Below are 23387 nucleotides of genomic sequence, written 5' to 3'. Positions count from 1 at the left end.
CGTTTAAAAGGCTAGTTCAGCAGTCAGCCTGTGAGTTGATAAAATGTAGCCAATTCTGTCCTTCACCTTCTGTCCTGAGATCCTTAAAGCAACTCTTCTGCCCCAGTGTATCAACCTACCTCTCATAAAGGCAGCAGAGGAATGAAAGAGAAACCCTACTCAGGGACGAATTAGTGTGTTGTGTGGCTGGGATAGAAATGATTGGGTTGTTAAGTGAATTTAAATGAAAGAATCCCAAGCATATATTTAGAGCAGAAGCAAATCTTAAATTTGCTTCCTAAACAAAATTTAACACAAGACAAATTTAGACCCAAATGGGAAGGTCCGTGAGCTTCAATATCGCCTACCTTGTTCATAAATCACGATATTGATCAAGTATAAATTAATGCATGAATGCATACATTTGTGTATGGGAACTTAATGAAACCTCATTTATTACGTGAGAATGAAGCAGAAAGCAATTTTTATATTATGAACACCTAAGTTAAACCATTTAGCATTTTAAAAAATCTTAGCCGAGTGGACCTTTCCTGTATGAATCTATTCTTCACATCTCTCCCTCTCAGAAGAAAACTGTTTGGCAGAGGATCACTCCCGCTTTTGCTTTGGGTCCTTGGGAAGAGAACTTAGGACCCAGGCATGAGCATTACATGACACCTCATGGAAAGAGGTGGTGAAAGGAACTTCCGAGAATTTCATTTGTACTTCTACATATTTTCTGCCAATGACCAACGTAATCCTGGGAGTGGCCACTGCATATTTCGATTTTCACCCTTGATGAGATTTCCTTTGCTAGATGATCTACCTTTCAAATAATGATTATTGTTTAAACTGAAATATCAGACAGCAAATATACAGTATTTGTATATTCTATTAAGTAAATGTTGAGTTATACGAGCTATTCACTGGTATATTATTAAGATGTTGTGAAATAATATGTCCTTGGGGCATATCTCACAAAGGGTGTAGGTGTAATAAATCAGTGAAAATTGTACCTAATTGGGAAGGTAGGGGAGAAAAAGATCACTTTTCAGTACAGTTAATAGCAAATTCCTTCTGTAAACCCAAAACCACACCCTAGATTAGTGTTCTCAACCCTGGCTGAGCTTCAGAAGAACCTGTGTGGCTTTTTAAAAACATGTCCACTCCAGATCTAGTAAATCCAAATACCCAGAGTTTGTCTCTCCCCGCTCTGCATTTATCTTTTTTTAAAGCCCTTCTTGACTTTGATGTACATCCAGGGGTGAAATCACTGCTCCAGAGCTTAGATCTACAAATAAGTTGTTAGAGAAGCAACATACAGGATATGAAGTCCAGGGAAACCTTGGAGTAACAGGGAAGTTTTAGTCTTAGCTAAAATTCTCTAGGCCTTTGATTGGAGGGGTGGGGTAAATTAGAGTAAGGACTGTGCAGGTAACCGTAAGGGATCAAACAAGAGAAAGAGAAGACATAGTTTATAGCTTTCTCTTGTACTGGCTTTGGAACATTCTAGACAACTTAGAAGAGTAGGTGCTCAATTAAAATTCATTCATAAGATCTGAGTTTGAAGCAAGATATCATAAATAAATCCAATGTAGAAAGGGTCCCAAGTTATAATTCAAAAATCAAGAGGTCCAGAGGTCCTTGTACATAGTACTTAAAATATGACTAATGTGAAGCGAACTGAACTGAGATATGCTAAGTGTATGCAAGAGTAAAATACACACCATTTTCAATGACTGAAACAACTATAAAACAATTCACTAATAATTTTATATCGATTGTATGTTGAAATGACATTTTAAACATTGAATCAAGTCTACTATTTCTTCTCATTTTTTCTAATGGGGCCACTAGAAACCTTAAAATTACACTATGTTGCTCACATTATATCTCTTAGGGCAACGTGGGTTAAGATTGACCTGGGGAGACCCAACTGGTACCTGGGGTAGGGGTGGGGGTTATGGCATGGCCTAAGATGCTGGAAAGTAATAGGCTTGGTTTTTAACAAGCCATTTAAGAATAAACCTCTTAGAAAAGATAGCACGGTCCGGAATCACCCAGGCCATACTGTGGGAAGACGCTCTCGTCTAGGAGGAGGAAACAATGACTTAATTTCCTTGAAAAGCCCCAAAGATCGAAAGTTCGGCCCATCAAGGCTCCCGCAGTAACCCAGCGGCCTCCTGGCACTGGAAGCCTGGCCAGCCAGGCGTGGGAGGGCCCTGCCCGGAGGGAGGAGCGCTCCCGGGTCGCTCAGGGAAGGCCCAGAAGCCACGCGGCTCAGCAAACCACCCCCACGGCTGGATAGGAGGACACTTCACTGGCCCCTCCTCCGATGACTCTCCCTAGGCCCTTACCCTGAAACAAGGTAATCTCGTTCTCAACCCGGGGAAACAACGCCCACCGTGCCCACGACTACCCCACTCCAAGGCCGCTCACACAGTGCCCTAAAAGACCCGACCCTTGTGGGCAAGTGGGACGAGGAGAAAGGAAGAAACCTAGCTGTGCGCTGCAGCTGCACGCGCCTGCGCGAAAACCCCTGCTCGGCCCCAGTTTCAGCCTGTTACAGCGCCTTCGTCCCTCCTACTTTTCCCCGCCCCTCCTGGGTACGTCACAATGAGTGACGTGTAAAGCGAACAATCACAGTCCCTCTCCTCGTGAGCCAGTAGGGACAGGGGAGGGAGGGGAGGGGGGAGGGGAGAGGACGGAAGGAAAAGGCTTCGGGGACTGGCTTGTCCCGGTCACCCAATCAGAGAGCTCTGGGGAGGAGTGGGGCGGGGCCCGAGAAGAGGGTGGGGGAGTGGGGCTAGGGAAAGGCATTAGAAGGCTGCGGGGAGCAGAGGGCGGGCTCCCAGAGATTAAAAGCAGCCAATCAGAGCTCGCCGGCTTCTTTCGGAGAGCGGCGTGGGGCGTCGCCGCCGCCGCGCGCGCCGGGGGCTGGTTAAGGCCATGAAACAAAAGAAACCCTGAGAGGGGAGCCGCTGCCACCTCCTGCAGCCCGCCCCGCTGCCGTCCCCACCCACCCACCTAGTTACCTACCTCTGCCTCCTTCCTCTGCCCCTCCACCCCGCCCTCTCCAGTCTCCGGGCGGCCCTGGCGCTCCTCGGCCCGGGTCGCCAGCCCCGCCGCCTCCCCAGAGGAAAGGTGTTTGCGCGCTGAGCAGGGCCCGAGCCCTGTCCGCCATGGGGCTCGCCGCCCGCCGCGCCTGACCCGGCCGCTGCCGCCGCCGCCGCCATTGACAGCGCGCCGCCGCGATGCCGAGCGGCAGCTCCGCGGCCCTGGCCCTGGCGGCGGCCCCGGCCCCCCTGCCGCAGCCGCCGCCGCCGCCGCCGCTGCCGCCGCCCGCGGGCGGCCCGGAGCTGGAGGGGGACGGGCTCCTGCTGAGGGAGCGCCTGGCCGCGCTAGGCCTCGAAGACCCCAGCCCGGCGGAGCCCGGCACCCCGGCGCTTCGGGCCGCGGCGGCGGCGGCGCAGGGCCAGGCCCGGCGGGCGGCGGGGCTGTCTCCGGAGGAGCGGGCTCCGCCCGGCCGGCCCGGGGCCCCGGAGGCGGCCGAGCTGGAGCTGGAGGAGGACGAGGAGGAGGAGGAGGGGGAGGAAGCGGAGCTGGACGGAGACTTGCTGGAGGAGGAGGAGCTGGAGGAGGCAGAGGAGGAGGACCGACAGTCGCTGCTGCTGCTGTCGCCGCCCGCGACCGCCACCTCCCAGACCCAGCCGATCCCGGGCGGGTCCCTGGGGTCGGTGCTGCTGCCCGCCGCCGGCTTCGATGCCCGGGAGGCGGCCGCGGCGGCCGCGGCGGCGGGGGTGCTCTACGGAGGGGACGATGCCCAGGGCATGATGGCGGCGATGCTGTCCCACGCCTACGGCCCCGGCGGCTGCGGGGCGGCGGCGGCGGCCGCCCTAAACGGGGAGCAGGCGGCCCTGCTCCGGAGGAAGAGCGTCAACACCACCGAGTGCGTCCCGGTGCCCAGCTCCGAGCATGTCGCCGAGATTGTCGGTCGCCAGGGTGAGTGCGGCGGGGAGGAGGGGAGTCCAGCTGGGCATGGCCCCGGGCGTGGGTGGGGGAGCCGAAAGAGGCGAGCTCCCGGCTGCAACATTGAACCCGGCGAGTCCCCCAAATCCATCGCGAAGGGGTCTGCGAGGAACCGTGGGTAGATAAGATGAGAAGGTGGGTCACCTTGCGAAAACCTACGGTATTCCGCTCGTTTTGCATGGTGAAAGGTGTTAAGTTTCTCCAGGCACCAAATCCGGTGGTGTTCACTTAACTCGGGCTGTATTCGTGGAACACCAGGCTGGCGTGGCACCAGAAACCTCAGTGAGGTGGTAAAAGGTCGGGTCGGTGGTGGATTCGGTGTTGTGCACGGAAAGCTGCGAGATTGCAAGTTTGCGCAGCCGACGGTACCCAGCTCACCTTAGGGAGCAGCTTGTTCAGACGAAGAAATTGACAGGAATGGAGGCTTTGTACGAGAGCTCAGTCGAGAGGGAAGGGGATGTTCAAGTGGTGGGTAATGCCATCACCCCCCTCCACCCCTCCGCTATTCAGAAACTTAGCTTTTGAAGAGCAGCCTAACTCTGTTGATCTTTTTGTATTCCCTTTGATACATTTTAACTCTCGAAATGCCACATTGGCTGTCTTTTAGAACTACTCTAGTGGACACGATGAAGAGAAAATGGACAGTAAGGTAATTGAGTTAAGGAACTCTATGCGATTATACAGTTTTCAGTAAATTCTCTTCACTTGCCAGCACACCAGCACTGCAGACAGACTCCTCCCACATTGTTCAGACAAAGGACCTATGTCTCAGATTCCAGGAGTAGATTTGTGAAGGTGGGGGAAGGGGATGCCCAGAGTACCTCTGTAACCGACATTTTTAGGGAAGGTCCTCTGCTCTTTAGTATAGCTTCCCCCCAGCCCCTCCCCCCAATACTAAAGGAGTAAATACTACCCCAGCTGCCTTATTTCAATATAGCTTAGCCTGGTTGATGCATGTCTCTTTACTGTTAGGTTGAGAGCATTGTTGGGGTCAAATAAAGAGAAATAATGGCGCTGCTGCTTAAATGATCTCATCTTTCCCAAGTGGTCTAAAGTACACATAAATAAGAGGTCTGTGGAAATGGTGGTTTCAAATGTCAGAGTTGGCTCATTTCTTACCTCTCGGATTTTAATAAGAAAAACCCGTCTGAAATCTGGATAAAGGAGATAGCTTATTTCAGACTGCCTGATGACTAGTACTTAAAGGCACTGTTCGAAGCTGGTACCATTCAGTTGAGAATTTATTCCTGTAGTTTGGTAAATAAGATTCAGATGCCTTGTTTTTGTTTTGTTTTGTCTTGTTTGGATGGGCTTGGGGGGCTTTTTTGTTCTTTGTTTTGCCATACTTAAGATACTAATCTAGGAGAGCGCTGTTTCACCTTACATAGAATAAAACTGTAACATCTCAATTTATAAATCCAAAATGAGTTGGCCATTCAATTAACTACATCAAGGAATTGCTATGTTTCAAGCTTCTGTTTTGCCAGGTGAGGGTTTATGGCAGTTGGGAATGTGAGGTTGATTCAGACAAACTTGCTGTCCTTAAACTAGGAGTCTAATAAACAGTGGAATGGCACTAAACTAACATGTCGTTTAATGGCACTCACTGTAGTGAGTGTGTGACAAACAGACAGGGCTTGTGAGAACATCAGCCCTGTAGGGACTTGGAGAATGGATAGGACTTAAATGGAGATGAAGAAGGAGGAGGACTGAGGAACAATGTGAGGAAAGGTGTGGAGGAATGATCTCTAAGTATGATTAGAAAGTTTTGGGGGTTTTGGTTTTGTTTTTGTTTTTGATACTTGGGGTCTTAAAAGGAGTGTGGCGAAAAGAGGCTGGGAAGGTGTCTATTCAGGCCAAAGTACGAAAAACTAAATGCTATACTAGGATTGCACTGCCTGAGCACAAGTTGCTTCAGTGTGCTTACAGTTTAGGATAACAAAAGAAAAGAACATTTACATTATTTGCCAGTTTGACTAAGGACAAGATAATGATATCTTTTGTATATTTAGTTAAATACAAACTTTTGTCCTTTTCTATATTTAAAGCACGAAAAAATGATCCCTAATTACACAGACTGTTGTCTTTATACAAATCCATTATTTAAAAGTAAACTGAATTCATTCTGAGTTTTTATTTTGTACCATCTCCTGAATTACAGCAAATGAGATAAAATCTTTAGTTTTTCTGGGCTGTGCTCATTGGTTAATAAGGAAATGTGGTTCTATTTATGTCTTAGGACGTGGAGACAAATTGCTGACTATTCTCTTGCACTTAATATTTCCCAGAGCTGACAGTCCTGTTAAAAGGATGCCATCATCCGCTATCTTAAGAGCAGAAAGTCTTGTCCCCCTTTTCCTGTTCTGAACCATGCACCTAGTGGATCATTGACCCCTTCCCCATCTCCACCCGGCAGCCAGCACCATAACAAAACCTGTAAAGTGTGTTCCCACTCCCACCAGGAACAAGGCAACTTCTAATGTTTGCATCCTTCTATAGGGTGGTAATTTCTGTTTTCTCCAAGCGAATAAATGGGGCAAATCACTTAATTTACTTGTCTGCTTTGGATGAACTGAACTTTCATTCTTAAGGATTATCCATTCCTGCCATTTTATTCATTACCTAAAGTTGTAATTTTCTGTTTGTCATCTCTTAATTGGTTTTGGAAATAAATATGACACAGATGGAGACATTTCTGACTTCAGCTCTGAAGCAAAGGGTAGGACAAATGGAATTCTGAGTCATATAGACTAGAACTCATATAGTGGCCTCTGGTTCCAGTATCTTTAAAAAAAAAAAAAAAACCCACTGCTTTTGATAGTGATGAAAGTTGTCAGTGTTGACCTCATATTTGCACTCCCATATTTGCAAATGTTAAATTGGCCCCATTTTCTTAAGATTTGCATCTCATATTGAAACCAACAATACTGTAAAATAAAGCCATGAGCTAAATAAAGGGGCTTTTTGATAAGCACTGAAGTTTTAGAATATGAGCTAGAGATTAAACCTGACAATAGACTTGGGGCCTGGGTGGCTCAGTCAGTTAAGTGTCTGACTCTTGATTTAGGCTCAGGTCATGATCTCACACAGTTTGTGGGATCAAGCGCCACATCAGGCTCCATGCTGACAGTGCAGAACCTGCTTGGCCTTCTCTCTCTCCCTTTCTTTCTGCCCCTCCCCCCCCATTCATGTGTGTGTGTGTGTGTGTGTGTGTGTGTGTGTGTGTGTGTGTTTGTGTGTCTCAAAAATAAATGAAGTAAACTTAAAAAAAAAAAAAAAAACCTGACAACAGACTTAAAACTTAAACTTTTGTTGAACATAGTACCCACAAGACACATTCGCAGTGGTTAATATGAGGTTTAATGTACAGCCATTGATGTCCAGTTAGGTTAAAAAGTGAGTTAAAATAAACTCTGTACCCATTCTTAACTACATTATAAGTAAATACTGAATGTCATATATTCAGTTGTCTTAGAAATTTGTAACATAGGGGGTGCATGTTACTGTTTAAGCTTAACATGGGTCTTCATCTATTTTCAATAGTGACTTTATATGTATGTTGTTCTCTTGCCTCATAGCCTGGAAGAGTTGTCTCCAGCTTTTTTTGATTGTACATCCTGTCAAAAAAATTAATCTTGTACTTCCAAAGTTTGTATATTTATGTATGAATGATATGTATCTGATATATACTATAAAAACATGTAAAAAATTTAAAGAATGAGGTAACAGTGGAAATTGGAGTTCTATTTTTTGTGTGTCTACACTCTAGTGGGCTCTGTACCTTTGGCTGTCACTGAGCTCCACCCCTTCCGACATTGTTTTCTTCTCTGTTGAGCTACTCTGTCTCCACTGATTTCCCAGTGGTTATTTGTGTGGTCACTTTTAAAATAATGAATATGTTACATTGTTTCAATATCTCATAAACACATCCTTGTGCCAATTTTCCCCATTTTATTAGGGTAGAACCACTCTTAATTTTTAACATAATTGAAATAAGGTATATGCTTATTTGTGTATGTTTGTTCAAAAGAAAAAGAGAAACTTAGGTCATGCCATACGTAAATTCCCTATTCAAGAAGAAATACACATTTCTTGAGGAGAAACTGTTTCAGAACAACGCTAAAGTACATTATCTTTTTCTTTTATGGAGTAGGGGGGATTATTGGCCTTCTCTTTGCCAGGTACCATAATCCTTCTAGGCTATTATCCCCATTTTATGGGTGTAGAAACTGAAGCTCCGAGAGATAACTTGCTCCAAGAAAAAAAAAGTGGAACTTGGATTTAGACCAGTTTGTTTGACATCAAAGATTAAGTTGCTGCCTCTGTATTCAAGCATCCTGCTCAGGAAGGTTAATGATATTTGAGTTAATTTCCTCCCTAATCTTTGGGCTACTGTATTTCTAGTATAGATAACTTCAAATATCCTCACTCTCCAAATAAATTTACTTAATAAAATTTTGATGTCTCTGCTACCCAGAAGGCACAGTTCTCATTCTAATATTCTCCTTCTCATATGCCTAACTAAAAATTCACTGTCATTTATAGTTCAGAAAGTTAATTTGTGTTATATACCTGCTAGCTTTACAAAGCTTATATTGTAACTTCTAGGCTTTAAAATTTAAATTTAGTTGATAATAGTTTGTTAGCTCTGGGACCATTGGGAAAGGTTCAATTATTGTTTTGCAAATGGGTGGGGAATCTACTGCCTTTTCTTCCTGGCTCATTCAGCTAATGAACTATTTGGATTCACTAGGAGGAAATGGAAAATAAGGTGGTAATACAAGGGTGTATTTTCTACCCCCTGGTTACCAACAATCTAAAAATGATCCAGGGAGTCAAGTATACAGGAACTGTTAACTCTGTTAGAGATTCCTGTTTAGGAAAATTTTCAACAAAGTTTATGGGTTAGAATTCTCTGTAGCTCTTCTTATATCTTAAGTTTTCAAGGAAAGATAGTATTTAGTTATAAGATAGTGCTTAATATTTTGTGCATTTGGTTTTGAATGAATTTGATATTTGTACAGATTGAAAGATTTGATACTTTTGCCTTAAACCAAATACAAAAATGTTCAGAATATATGTTTTAATATAAAAAACTACCCAAATTCCTTCAACAGTCTCTGCTCAGCTATGGTATATTGGAAAGAGTCTACAATCAGAAATTAAAATTTCTAAATTTGATTACTCTGTGCCAGTAACTCACTTTGTGATCTTGGACAAGTCACTTAAACTCCCTAGGCTTCAGATATCTCTTCAGCTGGATGTAACCTTATCGATAATACCTCTAGAAACTGAATGATACAAATAAATTGAAACACATGAAACTTTAAGCGATAAGTACATGTTGTTTTTGTTGAGTTAAATCTGAAATTAAGTCGAACCACTTTTTAATCTCATTTACCTTTCTTGGCTTTAGCAGTTTCACACATTATATTCTTCTAACGTGTAACAACTAGAACCATCTGATGTCTGAATGCCTTCTGGCTACACGGCACTTCTGTCTGGATAGATTTGAATTATGTTGTGATGACAGCGAACCCCAGCATCTCAGTATTAAAACAATAAAGGGTAATTTCTTATTCGCAGGGGCTCTGCTCATTTCAGTTATTCAGGGACACGGGCCAGTGCAGTGGCCACCATTGCAAGTGTTAGCTGGTCTTCCCATGTGCCAGCGGAATAAGAGACAGTAGCATAGGACATGCTGGTCTTTAAATATTAGACCCGGAAGTAATAATTACATCTCCTGTTTTGTTAATCAGAGTAAGTCATGGGGCCACACCTAACTTCAAGTAGGTAAGAGAAGGTCCATTACAACCATGTGCCCACAGAAGAGAGCCAGAATATTCCTGAACAGCTATAGTGACTACCACAGTATTATTTTATGATCAAAGGGATTGTTACAGAATTTTTTAATGTAATTTAGGCCATGTAGAATTTTTGAAGTTGAACTCCAAGTGAAAAAATAAGTAACAATGTTCATAAGAGACTAAATAGGTAAGTGTATTTGCAGTTTAAAACCTCCTTTAGGAAACTCCAGGTAGATTATGGAAAATCTATTTTAAAACCCCATTGATCTTCAGGTAATTCCAAAGTGATAGTTTTTTTATTATTATTATTATTATTAAACTACATCTTAATACCTCCCAGATGGCTTTTAGACCATAATTTCTGAGTTTACTTTTAACTTTTTTCCCCATGCCACCATTAGGTGCCATATGGACATTTTTAAAGATTAAATATGATATTTAAGCTTTTAAAATAATTTTCCAGTATTAGTATTACCAAGTCCAACTATACTACATTGAATATATGCACAGCCTAGTGCCATTTGGATAGTTCGAGTCTTTATTCTATGATTGAGCACTGCATAACATTAGAACCTCTTCCGTGCCAGTGTTTGGGATTTAAGAACAATTCATGTGGGCACGGTTTGTTGCCTTTGTCCAGTAAGCAAAAATTACAATTCATTATATGCAGAGAATCCTGATTTGACTACAAATAAAGTACCATGGAATAATAAGATTGGCCTTGAAATTATAAAGACAGTCCTTTAATGAAAACTGCAGGTGTAGTTAAAGATTAGCGTGAAGTAGTTGATCTTCTGGACACCATTGGAGGAGTGTAGGGAGGGAATAGTTCCAAACAACTAAAAGATTTCCCAAAAGGGTTGCTATTATTAACAGTATTTACATTTCAGGCTGACCTTTTTATTACTGTCCCTTTTTCCTTACCACTCATCTTCCCTTTGACGTACGTTCTCCCTTGCCATCAGTACCATTTTAATGTACTGTAGGAAAGGACATTGGAACTTGGGAGTTTAGAAAAAAACTTGTTAAAGACTTGGTTTCACCATTTGTTGCCTTTGTGCCTTTGTTGCCTTGTGACTTTGGACAAATCACTTAACCTTACTGAGCATTTCTTGTGGGAAAAAAACCTGTTCCAATGACTTGTCCTTCCTGGCCCCTTCCATCCCCCACTTGTTGTTGGGATCAAGTTTGAGAAGATGTCATTAGTACAGATTCATAGCACAATTGAAAGTACAGACATAATAAATTATATATGAGGCAGGGTAAAGTTTATAAATCTGCTAGATTTGTACTCTGAGCACATACTAGGTTGAAACTGAAAATTGTCACTTTAGTAAGTTTTTCCCAGGGTATACCACTAACTAAATGGTCCACAGTATATTTTTTTTTAAAGTTTACAAATGAATCTGATTATTATATGGTACCCAAATAGAAGTAATTCTAAGGTTTCTATTAACATCCTCTAAAGCGCATGAGCCTAATTTTAAAATCCCCAGTTAGGAGAATTGTTCTAGCTCTCTTCTCTAATTTACACCCTTATCTAGGTGTTTCAGCTTTGGTGAAAGGCTAAATATGAGCCTTTTTTTTTTTTTTTTTTTTTTTTTTTTTAAGTATTTCAGTTTTCTTGTCTAAGTGAAAAAAGAAGGGGAATTTTAGATTTTAACTCCTTCTTAAGAATCTACTAGAAAAATAAGTTAGGTTCAGAGAATGGTGTATTTTAGGAGTTATTAGTTTATAATTTTGGGCAATTCTAGGCTTCGGTTTTCTTCATGTATAAAATGAGGTTGAATTAGATTATTTCTTAGTGCTCTCACATTCTGATTTTTGTCCAAAAAGAGTCCCTGCAATCATGCAAAAGTATACCAGATTTCAGATTCCCAGTTAGATTGACTTCAACATATCCCCTCCAAGTTCAGTAAAGTTGATAATATTTCAGCATGCTTTATATAATCAAAATGTTAAGTTTTATCTTCAGGAGATAAATCCTTTAAGTGTTTTCAACTTCCTATAGAAAATTGATTCAAAGTCAAACAGCTTTTTTTTTTTTTAATTATAAACCTTCAAGTGTGTGAGACAGTGTATCGTCTCATTTGATCCATTCTTATTCCCACCATACAGATAAGGAAACAGATCTATGGGGATATAAGTAACTTACCCAGGGTCTCAATCTCATGGAATTGGAGACTTAAACACTGCTATCTCAGTAAGTGGTAGAACAAGCAGACAAAAAGATCAGCAAAGATACAGAAGGTTTGAATACTATCTGCAATATAAGAAAAGAGACTGATATCTGTACATGAACATGTGTAGACATCAGATCATTCTGGTGCTTGAAACTGATACAAGTCAGTGAGGGCAGCACTGAATCTTGGTCATCTTTGCATCCTTGATAAAGTACCCAAAGCAAGGTAGATGCTTGTGATGTTTATTGTATTTAACTGGATTGTTGGATTAGACTTGCCACTTTACTATTCCTGTTTTAATTTCCATATTGTGGTAATTGGGGTTTTCTTCCCTCTTGCTTTTATTCCCAACCCTTTATGTAAGGAGCCAGTCAACCTGAACTTAATTTGGAGCTTTGTTTTATGGCCAGTAGCAACCTTCTTGATTTAAGGCATTAAAAGTCAAAAATAACAAAACTAAAATCACAATAATGAAGCTGTTTGAAGTACTGACAGAATGATATCTACAGTGAGACTGTATTCACAAAACATTTGAGGATTTTGACTAGAAGAGCTACAAGGACACTTGAACTCTAGAAAGGAAAGCATTTATGATACTGTGCATTTATGAATAGTTTGCATTGCTGATCCAAACAATGTAACTGTTGGGTTAAGTTAGTATGCATAAGAAACACTCTCTTATTGGGATTTAGCTGATATCCATCAGTCTTTGAAAACATAATACCGAAATTGAGTTCCTGTAAAGTTAAAGGAGCTTTTGAATAGGTGTCTGGACTATCCCTCAAGGAGTAGGATCCCCTCTTAATTCTAATATATCATGACACATGAAATAATATGTTCCTCCAGTGCTTTTAGAAAAAAACAGTATGGAGTCATAAGAGGCATGTGGGGTTGTTAAGACAACGTGGGTTTGAGATCTGACTTTCCCGCTGGGAGATCTTGAGCAGTTCAGGTTCTTTCCTGCCCTTCTTAAAGCACTGTTATGATGATTAAATGGGAATAAATCTAGATAAGTTTGGAAAACTGAAAAGTGTGCTACAGATTTTTACTTTATCATTATTATTTCAGGAAATACTTGAAGAGTGGTTGGGCATGGTTGGGTAGTCTTGTAAGTTACCCTTTACTGGGGAGCCAGGGTGGGGTCAGTAGGTTAGGCGTCTGACTTCAGCTCAGGTCATGATCTCACAGTTCATTTCATGGGTTCGAGCCCCGCATCAGGCTCAATGCTCTCAGCAGAGCCCACTTCAGATCTTCTGTCCTCTTCTCTCTCTGCCCCTCCCTCCCTCACATATGTGTGTGCTCTTTCTCTGTCAAAAATAAATACTTAAAAAAAAAGTTACCCTTTACAGAGCCACCTACTTGAAAAACGGGCATTGTAATAAGCATTTTTAATACATGATTTCATTTAATCCTTGTAAGAACCAAGTGAGAAAAGTATCTTTAATCGTAGTTCCTCACCCATGAAGGAAAGATAAAGGTTTACTGACCTGCTAAAGTTCACAAAGCTGGTTAGTGATCATCCAAAGTCAATGTTCCCAACCATTATTACTCAACCTACTTTTCCTTGAGGAAAGGAAGAAAAGATATATGTGTATGAAATAAGGTAGTATCTGATTGTCCCAAGTTCTTTTAAGACTTTAAAAAAGAAACAGTGACTTTTTCCTAGGAGAAGAGGGACTTGGTCAAAAATGTAAGCATCAGAAAGGACCTAGAGGTTGAATGACCTGACATTGAAACCAGGAGTAGAAACGGGGTGGGGGGGGAGAAACTGGTGATATACTTAAGACCCAGGCCTTCAGATGATCAGTTTTTTGCTTCTTACATTGTTTCCTTTAAACTATGCCTTGGAAGATTTATATGTGGTAGCAGTAATAATGAGTCTGCACCTTTGTACTATTTTGAGTTCATAGAGCCAGGCTTCACATGTACAGCCTCATCTTCCAAGCGGCCATGGTTGTTACTCAGAAGCTATAAGGTGTGGAGCAGAAGTACTGTGGGTTTTCCACGTTATTTAGGGAAGTATCTGAGCAGAGACAGAAGAGGAACAGGAGGAACAGGGCATGTTTAGGAGATGATAAAGTCTAGAAGAAGCTGGGTTATGGCTACTTGATGGGAGAGAAGTGGGGGAGGGGGGCAGCAGGTGGTTTTAATGTCAGGCCAAGGAGTTCTAATTTTCTCAAAGGTAAAAGAGCTACTCACAGAGTTTCATTCCCCCTCCTTATCTGTGTGTCTGTGTGTCTATCTGTCTATCTCTTTATAAATGTTTATTTGTTCTGAGAGAGAGTGAGAGCCCGCAAGCAAGGGAGGGGCAGAGAGAGAGAGAATGAGAATCCCAAGCAGGCTCAGCACTGTCAATGCAGAGCCACCCAACTGAGCCACGCAGGCGCCCTACAACCACCACGACTTATTTAAAGTGTGTGTGTGTGTGTGTGTGTGTGTGTGTGTGTGTGTGTGTACTACACCGATATCCTAGTAGGATTCTTTTCCCTTAAAACAACACTCTTGGGGGGAAGTTTTGAATAAAGGTACATGCCAAGGATGACCCAAAGTGGATATATACACATAATGCAATTTTGGTGTTTAGCTTTCTCAAGTCACCTTAGGTTAAGGTATATGTAGCTAATTTATGAAGTGAATGGAAAATACAGTGAACTTCTAGAAAACAAAATACTCTGTGAAAAATCAGCAACAGCTCACATAACATTTGGGGCTTGTTTCTTAAAAAGAAGAAGAAGAAGAAGGAAAGAAAAAAAAATGGGCATGTGGTGGCTCAGTAGGTTAAGTGTCCAACTCTGTTGATTTCGGCTCAGGTCATGATCTCACAGTTCCTGAGATCAAGCCCCTCATGGAGCCCTCTTGGGATTCTCTCTCTGTCCCTCCCCCACGCGCACGTTTACGCGCTCTCTCTCTCTCTCTCTCCCTCCCTCCCTCCCTCCCTCCTACTCCCTCTCTCTCATAATAACTAAACATTAAAAAAAAAAAAAGATTCTTTGCCCCTACAAGATGGAATTTAAACCCCTTGCTGTCATTGAAGATGTGTCCACCTTTCACTGTGTGTGGTAACTTTGGCAGCATTAGAAATCTAAGGCAGATAGTAAACAAAATTAAAGAACAGAAAAAGATTTCTGGATTGAGCCTTCCATTTTCCTTCCAGCTCCTAGAGTCCACCTACAGTGTCCTGCCAGAAGGTCTCCATAGGCAGTTCACAGTGGGGACTGTGGGCTTGTTCGCAGGCTATCCAGAGCACATCACATCTCTCCACTACCTTCAGTTAAACTTTTCTTTGATAACCCCCACCCCACCCCCAGTAAAAGAACATTTGGCATTGCAGCCCTTCTTACGCATGTTTTACTGAAATATTTGGAACATGTTGAGTTTTGGTACTGTTTTTAACTTTAATTGTTGTTTTTAATGTTGATTACAGCCTATTAAATTGATACTGCAACCCCAGGTTTGAGAAACCCCGAACATCCATCGTTTCAGTTCTTTTTCTTCTTTTAACTCCTCTCCCAGCAATGAGAGAGAGACGGGTCCCTCTTAACTGCTATGCCTCTGGCAGGAGAGGTTCTCTTTACTCTGCAGAAGCAAGGCGGGACCGGACCTCTGCTCACCAGGGAGCAAGAAGGCCATGAATCTGGCCACAGCTCCAGGGTTTTAAGGCAAACCCAGCCCCAGCCAAGTGATATAGATAGAAAGGGGAAATGAGTTCTTATACTAGGGCTAGATTGGAGACTTTTTCGTGTGGGGGATTTACTTCCAAATCAAAATAGAATTACCACTATAGAACTTTGTATCCTAGTTCTTAACATTCTACACATTCTACATCTACACATTCTGGTACAAAGCTTGACATCTGTTCTTTTTATCAGTAGCTGTAAGAAGACCATGGTTAGACCTCACCTCTTAGAATGAAAAAGCCTTGTTCAGATTTCAGGTTATGAAATCATTTACCCTGCAGTTCATACAATTTAAAATAACGTCAGTACTAGCCAAAAGTCTAATGAATATATATATGCTAAGTCTAGTAAAATGTGTCATTTCTTTGTATTTTAAAAAAACTTTTCTGGTTTAATCATACTTCTTGGAAAAAACTAATGGATTTGTACAGTTCAAAATTATTAAAATAATAAAGAGTGTGGAGGAAAATTAAGGCTCCCTTCTACCCTGTCCCCCTAAGTGAACCAGTTTTATGACTGCATTGTATTCCATTATATAGCTGTACTGGCCTCATGCTAATATAATTAAGTAATATAATACAAAGGTCATTTTATACCTGTGCAAGTATTTCTGCAGGATCAGTTCTATGAGTGGGACTGTAGGGGCAGAAGGATCCATGCAGTTGTAATTTTGACAAATAATGCAAACTGCCCTTGGGCAGTTCATACTCCCAGCAACTAAATATAAAGGTCCTTTTTTTCCCTGTTCTTAGTGGCACTGTTTTTGATACTTGTTTTGATATTTGATATTCTTATAGGTGGAAAAAGACCCTTCAGTTCACATGGAAATGGGAATTTTCATGTTTCGTAGCCATTTGTAGATTTCCTTTTCTGTGAACAGTTTCTTTTATTTTTTTAAATTAGGTTTTGGTGTTCTGATACGTAGGGCAGGTATATGTATGTATGTAAGAGAGAGAAATTAGCCATTTGTGGTATAAGTTGTAAATAATTATTTCTTTAAATTATTTTTGGTGACTTTTGCCATGCAGCAAATTTTTTAAGTGTAATCTAATTTATCTGTACTTTTATGGCCTCTGAGTTTTATGCCACTCTGAGATTATAAATTCTTCAATGATTTTTTAAATATCTTAGACTTTGCAAATAGAAACTTAGTCTAAAATACTCTAAAAACCTTTGACCTCCTTCACCTATAAAATAATAAAACAAGTTTGTTTTTTCTTTAGTTTGTGTTGCCTATTTAGAAGTCTCCCTAGTCAGATTGTCCCCAACTTTGGTATATATATATATATATATATATATATATATATATATATATATATATATATATATATTTATTCATATATTCATTCCTAGAAATCATGTGTTGGTTGTTTGAACCTCAGTGTGTATGTTCCTATAGAAACAACATTATGATTGATGAGGTTTCCTGTAGTCCTAATCCAAATTGAGGCTATTGTGTTAAAACTGTCTTAGAAAATTTAGGAGAGAGAAGAAATACATTCTTTTATTTTTGTTGGCAGTGGCTTAGAGGGGCTGGGCTTTGCTACCTTCCCATTACCTCCTCTGACCTGGAAGACCTAAATAAGTACACAGTCCTTTGGGGCAGGATAGGCCTATCTGACTCCCCTATCTCAGAAGTGGTCCCCACTCAAAATATTTGTCTTCAGTCCTCCAGAGCCAGTTATTAAACACCTCTTTGTTAGTACCGGCCTTAGGCCAGATAGCATTCTGGGTACCTTTAGGCATATTTTCTTCCTACTAGGTATTAAAAAGTATTGTATCGTGCGACTGATGGTTGCTTCTAGTCTCAAAAGTATTTATTTGGAGAAGTTTACTTAATTCAATTTTCTAGTGGTCAGTATTAGTAAGGATTGAGAGGAACTAACCTCAAACTCTTTGGTTATTTCTCTCTTTGTCCTTAATAGAAATTCCCAGTGTTTTTCTGCAGGATGAACAGGACCCTCTTTGTTAGAAATGTGGTTCCAGCAGACTGCCTTCCTGTTAAATTGTAGCCCAGAGTATCTGAATAATAACAATAACTCCCCTGGATGTATAATGTGAACAGTTAGTTATTTGTTCACATCACATCCTTTTAGAATTTCTTAGATAGCTCTCCATCAGTCACATATTGGCCAATGGAAAGTGCTCTCGGTTCACAGCCCTAAGCAACATCTTTTGTGCTGAAAGAGGAGTCTTCTGAAGATTCAGTCTATATAAAAAAATAGATATGGAAGTTTTATTGCTCGTGTCTTCTAATTCACTCTCTATTGTGGAGCAAAAGCAGTAGCATTGCCTTATAGTCAAAAGTAACACTATCAACTCAATCTTCTTGTAGTTCTTTATAAATGTAAATTTACAGCAGCACTATTCATTCATCCATTCATTTGAGAGAGAGAGTGCACGTACAAGCAAGGGAGAGGGGCAGAGGGAGAGAGAGAATCCCAAGCAAGCTCCGTGCCCAGCACAGAGCCCAATGCGGGACTTCATCCCACAACCGTGAGATCATGACCTGAGCCAAAATCAAGAGTTCAACGCTTAACCGACCAAGCCACCTAGGCACCCCTACAGCAGCAGTCTTTGTAGTTAAAACTGTCGAGTTTTACAGTAGCATAAATTCAACTCCTTGAAGTAATTTCTTGATTGCCCCCAAGCCACCTCCTCCCCTTGGCCCTTCTTACCTTATCCAGTTACTGCACTAAATGCTTTCCTTGCAGTTTTGCTTTTAGCCCCTCCCTGCCAAACAAATCTTCTCAAATGAATATCTTTGAATTAGAGTAATCTTGATTCTAAAAGTGTTTTTATGATAAGCATCTAGGATCCAGCAGTGAGAAAACAAGCCATTTCTTTGTAAGTTTTACAGTTTGTTGAAAGGGGGAATAGGTGTGGGTTAAGTTCCAAAAATCCAATGGTAGGTTGAAGAAAGTTGTGTTGCATATGTTACAATTGAAGTTAGCATAATCAGTTCCCTTCAACAAAGTTGCATTAGCAATGTGGGGCTAGAAGAGGAAAGTCTTGAAAAGCTCAGCAAAAAAAAAAACCCTTACATTCAAAGCAATATGTATAAGAAAGGCCCAGTGTTTATAAAGGAAACCAATCTTTGTTTCAACATGTGCTGTATGGGCGCCCTAAAGGTATATACTTCTAGTCAACCATCCAGTGGTTTGGGAATGCTTATGCTTAGGAAGGGTACACAAAGCAGTCCTGAGGGATAGGAACCTTTGTAGAGGATGAGGCATCTAAACTAAAATATGAAGGCCAGCAGGAATTAAAAAGCAAGCAGAGGTGGGAGTAAAGAGGCAAGGACAAAGGAACATTCTAGTCACGGAAGCAAGGGAGCATGGGTAAGGAGTTTAATACGGTAAGAGCACACTGCAGAGTTACAGAAGTGAGGAAGGAGAAAAAGCAAGTGGTAAAGAGATAGATCTAGAGAGAGGTAATCGGGCCCCAGGTAAAGAGGGGCCTTGTGTGCCCAATTGCTTGGACTTTATCCTTGTGGTAAAAGGGAGCCATTAAAGCACTTTATGCAAAGAAGTGATCATGTGATCTGTGCTTTATTTAGAAACTATTATTTGATTAAAATGAATATAGCCAATGGGTTGGAGTGAGGTGGGACTGGAGGCAGGGAGACTTGGGGGAGGAGGAGCTTTTACAGTTAGCAGGTTAGAAATGATGTATGTAAAGACTCAAGTTTGTATGTGTTATGAATTCATTGGGGGCAAAAAAGGGAGGAAAGATTTAAGAAAAAGACCACCCCCAAAGTGTGACATGTGTCTTTAAGAGCACCTGGCCTCAGGGTACCTGGGTTTCTCAGCCAGTGACTCTTGATTTTGTCTCAGGTCATGATCCCAAGGGTCAAGCCCCGCCCGCGTCAGGGTCTGTGTTGAGCATGGAGCCTGCTTGGGATTCTCTTTCCCTCTTTCTCTCTCCCTCTCTCCCCTATTTGCTCTCTCTCTCTCTCTGTCTAAAACAAACAAACAAAAAAAAAATCTGTCCTCTTCATTTTGAGGAACCTAGATAACATAATATATTCATGAGAACAGATGTATTCTAGCAAGCTTCATGGTAAGATCTTTGAAAACTATAACCGCATGGCTCAGTTGTCCATTTAACACTTTAAGTTACACTTTGAAGCCCTCTAATCTCATGTAGTTGGTTCTGGTAATAGGTGATTGCTCTAAAAAGTCAATTAAAGAATTAATGGATTGTTATGTATGTGCATCTCCAATATTTTATTTTAACTTAAATGCATTTAGGATTTGGGGCCAAAACCTTTCATTTGAGAGTGGGTCTGCCAATCTGAGTAGTCTTTTAATAAAATCCATCCAGTGCCCATATTCCATACAATTTCCAATATGTTTCTTTTGAATTTAGCAAGAACTTTACAGTAAGGGCAGCATCATTCTGTGTTAGTTTTTTACCCCAGGCCTTTACAGTCGTCTCACTCATGCATAATTCACCCTTCTCTTCTTTAAGGTACATATATTTATTGAGACTTTCAAAAATAATCATCTTAATTTTCATACAAGTACAGTGTCTTTTTGCATTCATGTTTCACTGGTTTGTGTCATAGTTAATTGAGTTAGTGCTTGCGTACAGCTAGAAGAAACAGTTATGGGGATACCTTACTTAGTAAGCCTCACATTCAACTGATGGCAGCAGATATGAGATAGCCTTTGGGCCATGAGCATTTTGCTCATCAGGTGAGTTTACAGAGGAAAGAGTAATGTTAAAAGATGACAATTAAGTGGAAAGCTGTTAAAGAACTTCTGCTTTATAGTATAGTTGTATGAAATTTGAGGTTCTCGACTGACAAAAAGACCATAGATTTTAAGTTAGACTGGGTTTAACCGTTTTCCTGAGCTTCATTTTCCTTATCAATAAAAGTGTAATAATCAAGTTCTTAGGGTTCTTGTATAGATTGAATGAGACAGTAGATGGTCAGTGTCTTACATATGCATTAGTGGTTTTTTCTTTGCCACCAACATCCTGCAAGCGAGCTAATTATTACCGTTCTGAAAGTCAGACCTGCTTGTGGTCTCGCTTGCCTGTACAGAGGATTTCGTGCATCATTTGCAGTGACTGATAACAAGAGAAAGGAAACAATTAGCATGACTTCTAAGATCTCCTGGTAGAGGCACCGCCTCTTCCTAAGTGAAAGACCAGGACACAAGTATACCGGAGGACCAGGGAGCATTTGTGGAGTTAGGAAAGCTTTCTCATCTAGTGATAAGTTTTTATGATGAAGAAAAACTAAAATTAAAACAACAACAGCAACAACAACAACAAAAACGCAGCTGTCCAGAAGCAGACATTTGGCTTGCACGGAGCTTTCTGTGATTTGTCTTTACCAATATTATTGACATAAATGTTGATTCTTACGAAATATGTTCTTTCTAACAGGTTGTAAAATTAAAGCACTGAGAGCCAAGACAAACACATATATCAAGACACCTGTTCGTGGTGAGGAGCCCATTTTTGTTGTCACTGGACGGAAAGAAGATGTTGCCATGGCCAAAAGAGAGATTCTCTCAGCTGCAGAGCACTTCTCCATGATTCGTGCATCTCGAAACAAAAATGGCCCTGCCCTGGGAGGATTGTCGTGTAGTCCAAATCTGCCCGGTCAAACCACCGTTCAAGTGAGGGTCCCCTATCGTGTCGTGGGATTGGTAGTTGGACCGAAAGGAGCAACTATTAAAAGAATTCAGCAGCAGACCCACACATACATAGTAACTCCAAGCAGAGATAAGGAGCCTGTCTTTGAAGTGACAGGGATGCCCGAAAATGTCGACCGAGCGCGAGAAGAAATAGAAATGCATATTGCCATGCGTACAGGAAACTATATTGAGCTCAACGAAGAGAATGATTTCCATTACAACGGTACCGATGTAAGCTTTGAAGGTGGCACTCTTGGCTCCGCGTGGCTCTCCTCCAATCCGGTTCCTCCGAGCCGCGCAAGAATGATCTCCAATTACCGAAACGATAGTTCCAGTTCTCTGGGAAGCGGCTCCACAGATTCCTACTTTGGAAGCAATAGGCTGGCTGACTTTAGTCCCACGAGCCCATTTAGCACAGGGAACTTTTGGTTTGGAGATACACTACCATCTGTAGGCTCAGAAGATCTTGCGGTTGATTCTCCTGCCTTTGACTCTTTACCAACATCTGCTCAAACTATCTGGACCCCCTTTGAACCAGTTAACCCACTCTCTGGCTTTGGGAGTGATCCTTCTGGTAACATGAAGACTCAGCGTAGAGGAAGTCAGCCATCTACTCCTCGTCTGTCTCCTACGTTTCCCGAGAGCATTGAACACCCACTTGCTCGGAGGGTTAGGAGCGACCCACCTAGTACAGGCAACCATGTCGGCCTTCCAATATACATCCCTGCTTTTTCTAATGGTACCAATAGTTACTCTTCTTCCAATGGTGGTTCCACCTCTAGCTCACCTCCAGAATCGAGACGAAAGCACGATTGTGTGATTTGCTTTGAGAATGAAGTTATTGCTGCCCTAGTTCCATGTGGCCACAACCTCTTCTGCATGGAATGTGCCAACAAGATCTGTGAAAAGAGAACGCCATCATGTCCAGTTTGCCAGACAGCTGTTACTCAGGCAATCCAAATTCACTCTTAACTATATATATATACATAAATACTATATCTCTATATGGACTCGTAAAGGCATGGGTATAATGGTACCCCCAGTAAACTTCCTAATGAATTCTTATGACTGTTATCAGGCTTTATTGGGATTAGGCTAAAGTTGTTAGTAAACTTATAAAAGGCTGCTATGGTAACACTAAACCTAAGTGGTCTCTTGTCTATTAGTTTGGTTTGAATTATTAATACTATCCTGTAGACCCAGAGACATAGCTTGTATAAGAATTGCTAAAACTGAAGTTCAGCTTGGCTGAGTGAAGATAATCATAGGTTGTGTGGCCTATGAGAAAAGTATATGCGTCTAGATTTCAAAACAGTGGGTCCCAAAGCCTAACCACATTAAGAGTTTATGGAGGGTACTTGGCATTACAGATGATTCAGACACTTCCAGTGCTGCCTTCTTTACACTGCCAGTTTTGACAAAACAGGTTCGTTTTTTATTTTACAACAACTTATGCCTAATTCTGCAGGATTGCAAGTAACTTTTTAATGCATTGTGATTACTTATTGGTAATAATAGGGCTGATGGCAGTTTACTCGATCACTGGTTATAATTTGGGACAAAAACTGCTACATTGACCTTCATCTCGCCCAGAATGCTCACGGCTGGTATGATCATTGGATCAGGAATGCAATTGTGTCGATTGTGAATTCCTACCCATTGCCTCCCTCGGTGAATGTGGAAATGACCACCTGGGTTTTCCCATTTCGGGAAGGGCTTTGGGATGCACCTATATTGGCTAATAATTGAGGATGCGAACATTCCATTCATTAGTCTGATCAAGCTGTTGATTAATTTTTAGACTATAGATCAAAATGTGAAACATTTTATGTTCAATCCATATTTGTCTTGCACATTATAAATATATTTTTATTTTTTAGTAATTTAGGGGAGGGGAGGGAGAGAGGGATAATAATGCCCTTAGCATAATTTACAAAAGCAGCTGTGATGACCTTCAATCAGTTTACTTCATTTCAAAACTATTTCCAATCACGAGGAAAGATTTCTTTAAGATACACTTTTACATTTCACCTGTGGATGTCTGTAACCTCATCCTCA

At 41.4% G+C, this 23387-nt stretch overlaps 1 protein-coding gene across 1 annotated transcript; it reads left to right on the top strand.

Annotated features, from left to right (window-relative positions):
• Positions 1-3218: 3218 nt before the first annotated feature.
• On the top strand, positions 3219-22471 carry MEX3C (mex-3 RNA binding family member C). Its single transcript, XM_042910265.1, has 2 exons — positions 3219-3981; positions 21076-22471. The coding sequence occupies exons 1-2, from the start codon at positions 3234-3236 to the stop codon at positions 22299-22301; spliced, it is 1974 nt and encodes a 657-aa protein (XP_042766199.1). The 5' UTR covers positions 3219-3233; the 3' UTR covers positions 22302-22471.
• Positions 22472-23387: the final 916 nt, after the last annotated feature.

Source organism: Panthera leo, chromosome D3 (genome assembly GCF_018350215.1).
Source record: "Panthera leo isolate Ple1 chromosome D3, P.leo_Ple1_pat1.1, whole genome shotgun sequence".
In the NCBI taxonomy this organism is placed as follows: Eukaryota; Metazoa; Chordata; class Mammalia; order Carnivora; family Felidae; genus Panthera; species Panthera leo.
The sequence above is the reverse complement of the archived record's forward strand: the minus strand, read 5'-3'. Positions and strand labels throughout refer to the sequence as shown.

Bases quoted from the DNA above. Each gene is read 5' to 3' on its own strand.
- MEX3C (XM_042910265.1), top strand. From the start codon at position 3,234: ATGCCGAGCGGCAGCTCCGCGGCCCTGGCCCTGGCGGCGGCCCCGGCC. The intron at 3,982-21,075 runs GTGAGTGCGGCG...TCTTTCTAACAG, and splicing joins CGAGATTGTCGGTCGCCAGG to GTTGTAAAATTAAAGCACTG.